We start from the raw sequence: 10,366 nt of genomic DNA, 5'->3' as shown, positions 1-10,366 counted from the left end.
AAAAACCCAGAAGGAGAGAATAACCGATTTTTTAACAGAATTGCATCTTACAATGGAAATGAATGCAAGTGGAATGCGCTTTATGTAAATCGTTTACGATGATTTTTTAACTTTGTTTGTTCGGTCGCTGTAATTGGCTGCACTTGATTTTCAATAGAGACACGGAATACTTCTGCATAACCATAAAATTCCGTGAGGAATTGCTTATTGATTGCCTAAGTCAGTCATTATCTCAATGTGCATTAAATGGCATAGTGCCCCACTGATAAAACCGTCGTTTTAGCACAACCTCGGAGTTTTACCCGAAAACGATGGAACGAAAACCGACAAAATCAAGCCACTTATACTCTTTTGGAAGACGGGGTAAACCGACGGTTTAGTCCACAAACCTCGTTTTGCAATCAGTTTTACCGAACCGTCTTACCCGTCGGTAAAAACCGTCGAGAAGAACGAGGTTGTGGGGCTTTCAGTAGAAAGATATAGCTTACTACTACAATTTGAACGAATGCTTTTGTTTTTGAAGACAATTCAGTGACTTTAATATAACTTGTCAACGTAAATTACAGAATATAGTACTTGAACATGACACTAAAATCGTGATGTAAATGCACACCGCGTACATCTGAAAGAAACTGCTAATTTCGAGTCTTATCAATATTAGGTCGCGATAGATCACCTCAAATATTCTTGTCATCGGATTCGAATAAGTCAAGAAATCTATGATTTCCATCTTGAATGTAAAATAGGTTACGTTATATCCTTCAAGAAAACATGTATCATGTACCTATTTGCGTACTTCTACTTCATACTTCATTTCTTTCTTCCTATTAGTATAGGTACGGGTTGGTGAATTTCGCAATTTTTAAAACGTCCAATTTACTAGAAATTTGAAGACGCGATATCCTGGGGGTTATGTTGATAAATGCAGAAAATCTACCCAATAATTTATCTAGAACTTATTCCTTTCGATAAATATTTAAACAGGTTCGAAAACACGAAAGTGACGCCTGAACTGTCGGTTCTACCTGGACAAACAATTGTGATAAGTAGAACTAGTACATACTCGACACGATTGCAAGCACAATCTATTACTACAAAGGTAAATACTGTTTCACTATCTTCGATTTTAAACATGCTGGCGACCTCTGATAATTTAATAGCTGAAGTCATGGTTCTCATTTATAACTGGTTCAAATTTTTTAATTCTGTGTAGATTGGAGTAGGAAATTAAATACTATAGGGTATAATTCCTCGAGTGAAGGAAAAAAAAAGGAAAAAGCCCAACGCTGTTTCATTCTTCCGGCACTCCCCCCCCCTTTGAAAACTTAAACCAGGAAAAAAAAGATTCCCCCCCGGGAGGCGGCCTGCTCAGGGCTTCCTGGCCTCTTCGGCCAAGAAGGGATTTGTAAGGATGGATATAAGTTAGGGATGGCAGGAAGTTTAGGTGCTGAAGGGGAGGTACTGCTCAGCATTTGCCATCGTAGATTTCAACATAAATGAGCATTATGCGAAGCTTACGTATGTCGAGGAAAACCCCTGACAAACCTCCAACAGAGCAAGTCGGCAGCGTTCGTACCACACAACCTTCGCCGAATAGCATCGTGACGACAATGCGCACTGCTCGGTCGAGTGAAGGGATAATGATAGATGAAGAAAAAATATGATGCTATAAAAATATGGCCTCAACTAAAAATAACAAAAGACATACAAAGTTCCTGAGGTTTATATCACGCAATGTTGTAGATTTCATAGAAATTTGTCGAAAAAACTCAACCACGAACTCAAATAAAAAAGAACGATGATTTCTCACAGAAATAATTAAAAAACCATGCAAAAGTGGGCATTGAACTTATATGAAGTATCTGTAAATTTATCTAATTGTAGTAGACTAATACTCAAAATTTCAGAAATCTCGAATCTTCATAAAATTAACAATCTAGTAACATAATTAACAAATTAAAAAGCAATTTTTGCAAACATGGAATCCCAAATAGTCGTTTCCGACACTGCAAAAAAATTCACAGGCATTAAATTTCAAAATTTTAGTAAAACAGTGAATTTTTTTATCAATAACATCCTCTCCGTGCATCACCAACAGTCAAATGTACAAACGGAGAGAACCATTTCAAACAATAAAAATTAATTAAGAATCACTGAAAATAATGAAGATATTTATCTAACGCTTATTATAGCTTTCGACACTCCTGTTTACAAATTGTTATACCCATCTCAATTTTAATGTCCGATACTCAGAGCAACTTGTTATATAATTGATTCAAAGTTAATCCAAATTAATTACAACGACAAAATTAATCAGAAAATTAGTAATTCTCAATCGTGAAACAAAAAGCAATATATAGTAAGGTGTAAAGTACGAGACACAGATTTTAAAAATCGGCACAGCCGTTTGGTATGCAATTTAAAACCCAAAATCCATGGAAAGGGTAAATAGTAGATCAACCTAGTAATAGAACTTACAAAGTGCAGACATTAGATGTAAGGTGTTAATTAGAAATTAGATTTAATATTGAACAATGTACATACAAATAATGTAGAAAATAACGGATAAGTTTATTACAATTTTGTATATAATTTGATGATGAATTTAGGAGTTCACAATCAAAATGTAATTGTAATAAGGATAGCGATCATTCAAACCAAGTGTAAGTGCAATGACGCCGAGAAGCCAAGACAATTAGACTACACCTGCTCTAGTTCTTTATTAAATAAGGGAGATGTGGTGTAGCACCAATCATTACACTAAAAGTATTGTAATGTCTTATGTACATATTGTATAATGTTCAATGTGAATAACCAGTTCGTATTTGACTATTAAAGAGACATGACAGCCTACACAAGTTTTGTACATGTATAGTATAGGATAATGGTGGAGCCGACCGCATCCACTACAAATAACTGCGTAAGTACATTAAGTACGGTACGTCATTATACGTGCATGAGATGCCAGAGACTTGCTATAACTAGACTGCGCTTAACGTATCTAAGGTGTTGTCGACACAGTATGCAACACACAATGCACCGCGGGGCAAAAATCGCTGAGATGATATGCAATATAATGAAATAAGCTGTTATTTTAGATGTTCCGTTCATTAATCATTCTCGTGATTAGCTCGAATTAGTGAACAGATAAATTTCTGTTGAGAATAAACCAATAAACTTAGGTTAACTTGTGCCTATCAACATGTACTCTGTCGATAAATTTTTAAATAATACGCTGATTTTCAACGGATAAAAGTTTAAAGGGCCAATGGATCAGAGCCATTCGAAGAGAAAAATTTACTCCCACCATAGTGCATTTGCGGGGAATGAAGCCGATTTTAGAAAGGTACCTACGAAGGTGTTAAACAATAATGCAATACCGAGCGTTTTCGACTTTCCCATTCACTTAAAATAACGTAGAACTATTATTCGACATCCTTTACCAGCAAGACAACGGCAGTACCTATTTGTCTATTAGGTATAGACGTAACTAAGTACTTACTGGTACTAAGTATATTTCAGGTTTTGTTACAAGAAAAATAGGTAAGTCTGTTAAATGTTCCATATGTGCAGATGCGATATTCGCATCAGAGAGTCATTCAAAGCTTTTAACTAGAAAACATCGTGGAGGATTGTTGCACGTATCAAGCGATGCATTAAAAATTTGCCAAATTGCTGAAAATGTGTTCAGGTTTTTCATTCAATCCACACCACACCGCGTTGTAAACAAAATGGTTATCAGCAGTCTAAGAAAAATAAATAACAGTTACAGCCCATTTGGGTTTTTGGATAGGAATATATTGAATCAATATCCGCTAAATAATCATATCTTACTACTTACAACTTTAGTTTTAAGAGTATATTTTCCCATACGTGTTCACCACCAAAATACACATATAAATCAAACTAGGACTAGAGTAAGGCAGTTATATGTATATCAATTTACTTCAAATAAAATACCAATAAATTCGATTAAAACAGTTAACAGCTGTATGTTATCTCTTTTTGCTACTAAAATTTAGAATAAACATGGCTAAAGCAAGCTGCAGAACGTACGTCTGCCCCGCAATGAACAGTTGGTTGCCTATCCTATATTGACAACAGGCGTTTATAGTAAAATCTACGTTACGCGCGGTCTAGTTATAACAAGTCTCTGACTATTACTGATAAAAACTTACCTGTGCTTCCACATTAACAGTATCCGCTACACAGTTTTCGGTAGTTGCAACTTCGCATGGGTATGCCTCTAATTCAAGAACAACTTCCTCATTACCTTCAATGTGGGGTATCTCCGTTTCATCTGCATCATCATCAAATGGATTTTTAAGACCCAACAAAGTTTTCTCATTTAAAATGGCCATTAAAATGTCATCCATCAGTGTATCGTCCCCATCTTTCTTCTTCTTTGGCGGTGGACCGCCACCAGTTAATAATGCTTCTCTTTTATTAGTAGCTAAAGTTTTCCGGAGCTCTTTTTTTCGGTTTTCATAGCATTTCTTGAGGCTCAGTGCATTTCTGTATGTGGTGCAGGTAGATGAAGCATTAAACTCGGCTTCTATTTCGTCCCACGCCTTTTCTTTTTGTCCCGTTGAAACGCGATCAGTCTTCTTGTCCTCTAGGATCTTGTAATATTTTTGAGATATAATCGTTAAAAGATGAAGCTTCTCTGTACTGGAAAAGTTGGGCACTCGAACTTTTGCGTTGCTCATATTTGTATAGTTTTAACAAAGACGTGAAATCTGTACAATACTACAATCACAATTCACAATGTTATTTGAGGTTATAACATGTCAAACAACTGAGTAGACGAAGTGCATTGTGGGTTAAAAATGCTACGTTGCCAAACATATTCACGGTTTACCAAAACTCGGTTTAGTTTGGTACGGTGCATTACCAAAAATTATGTATAGCGCTTAACTACTTAAGCGAGCTTACGTAAGCGCAGTTTAAATAAAAAACGGTGCATATGGCCATTAGTCGTGTTGTTTAGCTATTGACAGTCGGGCGACTTTTAGTCTTGTTTAGTCTGTTGTTAGTTCAGTTAAGTTGCAGTTAAGTTTAACTCAAGTGCGTGCGTAACCCGAGTAATTACATCAATTTTGGTGCCTTTCGTTTGTAGGAAATATGAATGCTGACAATGAACGTTTAAACAGACTAATTCGTCATTACTTTAACCTAGGGTTGCAGCAGAACGAAATACTTTTATATCTCTTAACACATGATGAAGATATCAGTCCAAGGACACTGAAACGCCGGCTCAAGACGATGGGTCTGTTTCGCCGAAAGATGTATACCCCTATAGAGATAGTTTTCTGCAAGAACATTTGCTTGGAAGTGGACAAATGCCTGGGTATAAGTGGATTTATCGAAGATGCATTCGAAATGGAATGACAGTAAAGCAGTCATCTATTCGGCAAATAATGCATTTATTGGATCCTGAAGGTATGTTGGTGCGTCGAAGGAAAAGACTAAGAAGAAGACATTACTATAACAAACGCCCGAATTATATGTGGCATATTGACGGATATGAAAAATTAAAGCCATATGGAGTATGCATAAGTGGATGCATTGACGGATTTTCCCACAAAATACTATGGCTTAGAGCAGCATATTCCAACAATAATCCCAGAATTATATGTAGCGATTTTCTGGATACCGTAACCAATATAAAGGGTTATCCGCAAAGTATAAGGACGGATATGGGCACCGAAAATGGACTTGTTAAACATGTGCAAGAATATTTTCATGAAGCAATGCATAATGTTCAAAATGGTAATGTATTGCCACCATTTTTATATGGTACAAGCCAAGCAAATCAGAGAATCGAGGCTTGGTGGGGTTTGCTCAGAAGACAACATAGTCAGTACTGGATGAACTGTTTTGAACATCTTAAGGATGACGGAATGTTTAATGGTACTTTAATCGATAAGTCACTTCTCCAGTATTGTTTCATGGACCTAATACAGGTATATAGGTAATTTACAGTAAGGTCGCATAGAATAGGCGATAAGGTGTGTTAAATGCGAAACCAGTGAGGTTACCAAAAATGTATGCATTTAAAAATTATGTTTGACATGTTCTTGATTGGCTTCTAAAAATTTTACGAAATCTGTCCCTTTCTATGTGAACTTATTGTAAAGTTTGGCTCCTGTCACTAATTTTTTTACCGTCAACCGATAGAACACCGTTTTCCTGTCAGTTGATGGTAAAAAAGATTACAGACAACTGATAGGAGCTTTAGACGAGATAAAGCCTTGTTTCGAAGTTTGACACAACATGTTGCCGAGACGGCACAAACGGCTTCGAGACAAGAAGAGATGTCTCGTATCGCGTGACATTTTTATTCACAAAGACATTTTTTTAATTGTAGGTAGAACTAAATGAATTTGCTCAAGAGTGGAACAACCACGTGATCCGTAAAACACGCAACAGCATTTCACCAAGCGGTCGCCCCGATATGATGTATGATTTTCCTGCTTTATATGGCGGTACCAATTTTCTAAATCCTGTTGAAGAGAATTACATCGAAAATTGTGCAAATCTGTGCGAAGTTGTGAACAGATCATGTCGTGATGAAACTGTATTTGAGCTATGCGATGTCATAAGTAGAGAAAAAAATCTTGGTGCATCGGATAGTACTTACTTAGCAATAAATAAGTATTGTGAACTAAGGACGGAAATTATTAAAATGCTGGAAGAACTACATTTGCATTAATTTTTAGTTTAGTTTTTAGATAATTTAGAAAAAACAGCAGTCATATTACTTAAGTGCTTATAATCTTTTCATTTCATGCTTAATTCTATGTATAGCTTCGTGGAAATGGGTTAAATAAATCATTGCAATTTAGCCGTTACGTTTATTGAAACAAAATAAACCTTCTAAGTAAAACATATTAGAATTCGCAGTTTTAATAAAAATGAAGCTGACAAAACTCAACAATAAACATAAAGTTACAAAAAGGCAACTGTGCATTCAGAATATGGATAACTTACAAACTACGAGAACCCAAAAGAATTGCAATTGGCAATTGAGAAATTCAAAGCATTTGTAAATTCTTCGTATTTCGTATGTGCAACTGGCAATTGAAGCGTCAGAGAACATGTATTTGCTTTTGGGTAAATACTTGAATCGCCGTGCAAAAATTCTATTTGCGGCTTTGTTCGAAAGCCTAATGGAGGAATATGGTCTGCACCTGTGGCAAATACCATAACATCTGTTACTGACACCTTTCCATGGGAGCAGGTACTAGATATATCTTGAGAGTTATTACCTGAAAATTACAAAAAATTAATAACTTGCTTTAGACGATTTTTTATACCTTCACAGTCAAGCAGGAAATCCCGAAAATAGGTAATAACCTTGTTTTCGACTTTTCGTGTATTTGAACCGATGGCGGAATATGATACTTCAAACAAGTTATCCAGATCTTCTGCTGTAATTGCTATTATGTCATTGCACATATACCTTTTAAATAGATGAGGATATTTTGTCAAATACTCATAGACGTTGCACGTCTTGAGGCCTTCCATGAACTGAAATAAAGCATCGCTAATTCTTGTGACAGTAAAAAATGTGACCGTCCCTGGAAAGGTAATATTATGAATATGACGTTCTTATATTCAGTCCAGTTTAGTTACTCACCCTCTAAAACTTTTGGTATCTCTTCAATCTTGAAAATAAAACTATATCCCGCAGTCGAAAATATATTGTTGTCCGTAACTATATTCTGTGCATCGGAAAGACAATCACAATTTTTTAGTTGTATTAGGGTCGATCTGACATCCTCTTCTACATCTTCAAATGTGGGTTTTGTATTCTCATCTCCGACTATCAAACTAAAGAGGAAATCCGAAACAAAATGTGGGGCAGGGCCTCCGTGTATTAGCGATAAAGCTATGATCCGGCCTGCTTCGAAATAATGCTTGTTTTCCAAAGCAACTGCGTTAAGTGATAGTTTTTTGCGGTTACCGACAAACATTGGACTATCTTTAATGTAAGTTAAAACAAGCCGAAAAAGCTCCCTCGTTGGCCCTCCATCGTCAATGGCCCCTTCCGACAGTCCCTCAATATCGCTAAATTTCACGAACATTTTTTTATATGGTGAAAATGTCGGTCGTCTCATGGCCCTTACACAACACTCAAAAATTTCATCTCTGAAAACAGTAAATGTATATGATGTTTCGAGATCAACTGATTTTTGTAAAATTCGTAACACTTCTTTAAACGTCTGCGGAAAATATTGACATTCTGAGAGATCTAGACTCGGATCTAGATTGGTAGGAGTATCGCCAATTACCACACAAGAATAGTTAGTAGAGTAAAATTATAGCACCTCCGAAACCCATATCGAAATTATTTTCTTCAATTATCGATCTCACAAGTAATCTAACTCAAAATAGACTAGTGCCTGCACATCTACACTATAGCAGAAAGCTTTTAGTGAAAATTTGAAGTCTCTAGCTATTGTAGTTGTGGAGATCTAACCCGGACAGCCGGCCTGCCAGCAATGACGAATATAATAGCGTATTTTTTTCAAAAATGCGCTAAAAACGTCTATAGGATACATACAATTTGAAAACTTACCACCCCCCCATATCTTATTAAATAAACGAGATATTTAAAAAAATCAAAATCCGTTTCGGTAATTCGGAGGGCGAATCACAATGACATAGTTGGCGACGCACCCCCTCCAACCCCCTGCGCCCCAGCCACCCCAACTTTTAAATCTTAAATAGTGACCCCCCATGTGTGATACGTCGTTGGAAAGCTCTGAAAAAATGCTTTCTAACCATACCAAATAGCATTACATTTAGGTTAGTAATTATCGTGCAAATCAAAAAATAAACTAATATGATACATTTGAAATCTGTCGTATTTAAAACGCAACCGGCGAACATAGACGAACTAAGACAGAGAATAATTTAAGAATGTCGAAATATTGCAAAACCAACATTTGAAAAGGTTCGACAGGAGTTTGAGAATAGATTATAACTGGCGATCAAAAATGAGTTGCTGTCGAGTCGGCTTTGGAAGTTCAAGTTAAATACGATTTTCCATGTTTATTTTTTGACTGGATACTCATTACCCGCGTCGTCGGGCTGAGCGAGGACACAACCCACACCGTATGGACTGGCATCACAGGTGAGTATTAGAGGTTTAGACTCGTTATAATGTCTCAAGATCGGTTCACTTGCAATTATATTTTTAAGACGCGTAAACGCAATGTTATGTTCGGCGCGCCACTGGAATTTAACGTCTTTGTGTAACAGTTTATGTAAAGGTTCCGCGACATCTGCTTTGTCTTTTAAAAATGCGTGGTAGAAATTTAAAAGACCTAAGAACGACTGGAGTTCATTTTTGTTTGTAGGCGCCGTCGCCTCAACAATAGCGCGAATTTTATCTTTTGTAGGACTAATGCCTTGAGCACTTATTTCAAATCCTAAAAACGTAATTTTGTCAGCGCGGAAGATACACTTATTCTTTTTAAGATGGAGGCCATCTTCTCGAAAACGGTTAAGTACCGCGCGCACTTTCTGTTGTAAGTCCGAATCTGAACTACCTACTATCAGGATATCATCATAATACGGTAGGACACCCTGTATATTAGATAAACGCATGTCCATAAAACGTTGAAAAATTTGGGGCGCTACGGACACTCCAAATTGCAATCGGTTACAGCGAAACGCGCCACGGTGCGTAATGATTGTCTGCGCGTCGGCTGTAGCTTCGTCGACGGTAAGCTGTAAATAAGCTTGAGCCATGTCTAATTTTGCAAACACTACCGCGGAATTAAGTGTAGCTAAAATTTTCTGGACGGACGGCACTGGATAAGTATCAGCGCGTAAGGCTTTGTTTACGGTACTACGATAGTCCCCGCAAATACGCACTTCATCGTTGCTCTTTGAGACCACAACGATTGGGGTGCACCATTTTGGATATGCTACCGGCACTAGCACACCCTGTGCACTAAGTCTATCAAGCTCGCGATCTACCCTGTCTTTGAGAGCGAAGGGCACCTTCCGAGCCTTAAGTGCAATGGGCTTAACGTTTGGGTCTAGGTCAAACGAGACCGGCGGACCTTTAAAAGTTCCTAATTCTATCGAAAATACGTCTGGGTAATCACGCACATAATCCGGAACATTAAAAATTTTACTCACCCCGGCAATTGACACACCCAATGGTACAAACCAATTTCTTCCAATCAGGCTTGCTCGGTTACCTGATACAACGATGAGAGGTAGTCGTGCTGCTTTGGAACCACATTGTACGTCGACGTCGCACTCACCATGTATAGCAATCAGGCTGTTTTGATAGTCTCGTAGAATAACGCCACACTGTCGAAGTACTGGCAGTTTACCACTACAG

General features: G+C 37.2%; 2 protein-coding genes across 2 annotated transcripts; one reads left to right on the top strand and one right to left on the bottom strand.

The window, feature by feature from the left end:
• The first annotated feature begins 5,416 nt into the window (after nt 1-5,416).
• On the top strand, nt 5,417-6,988 carry LOC116167412. Its single transcript, XM_031482772.1, has 2 exons — nt 5,417-5,966; nt 6,371-6,988. The coding sequence occupies exons 1-2, from the start codon at nt 5,421-5,423 to the stop codon at nt 6,713-6,715; spliced, it is 891 nt and encodes a 296-aa protein (XP_031338632.1). The 5' UTR covers nt 5,417-5,420; the 3' UTR covers nt 6,716-6,988.
• On the bottom strand, nt 6,978-8,133 carry LOC116167403 (G2/M phase-specific E3 ubiquitin-protein ligase-like). Its single transcript, XM_031482759.1, has 3 exons — nt 7,643-8,133; nt 7,320-7,583; nt 6,978-7,271 (listed from the first exon to the last, which is right to left on the bottom strand). The coding sequence occupies exons 1-3, from the start codon at nt 8,121-8,123 to the stop codon at nt 6,997-6,999; spliced, it is 1,020 nt and encodes a 339-aa protein (XP_031338619.1). The 5' UTR covers nt 8,124-8,133; the 3' UTR covers nt 6,978-6,996.
• Between the last annotated feature and the right edge of the window lie 2,233 nt (nt 8,134-10,366).

This window comes from Photinus pyralis, unplaced genomic scaffold (assembly GCF_008802855.1).
Source record: "Photinus pyralis isolate 1611_PpyrPB1 unplaced genomic scaffold, Ppyr1.3 Ppyr1.4_LG1, whole genome shotgun sequence".
NCBI classification, from domain to species: Eukaryota; Metazoa; Arthropoda; class Insecta; order Coleoptera; family Lampyridae; genus Photinus; species Photinus pyralis.
The sequence above is the reverse complement of the archived record's forward strand: the minus strand, read 5'-3'. Positions and strand labels throughout refer to the sequence as shown.

Bases quoted from the DNA above. Each gene is read 5' to 3' on its own strand.
- LOC116167403 (XM_031482759.1), bottom strand. From the start codon at position 8,123: ATGAGACGACCGACATTTTCACCATATAAAAAAATGTTCGTGAAATTT. The intron at 7,584-7,642 runs GTGAGTAACTAA...TTACCTTTCCAG, and splicing joins GATACCAAAAGTTTTAGAGG to GGACGGTCACATTTTTTACT. The intron at 7,272-7,319 runs GTATAAAAAATC...TGTAATTTTCAG, and splicing joins TTTCCTGCTTGACTGTGAAG to GTAATAACTCTCAAGATATA.
- LOC116167412 (XM_031482772.1), top strand. From the start codon at position 5,421: ATGCATTTATTGGATCCTGAAGGTATGTTGGTGCGTCGAAGGAAAAGA. The intron at 5,967-6,370 runs GTATATAGGTAA...TTTTAATTGTAG, and splicing joins GTTTCATGGACCTAATACAG to GTAGAACTAAATGAATTTGC.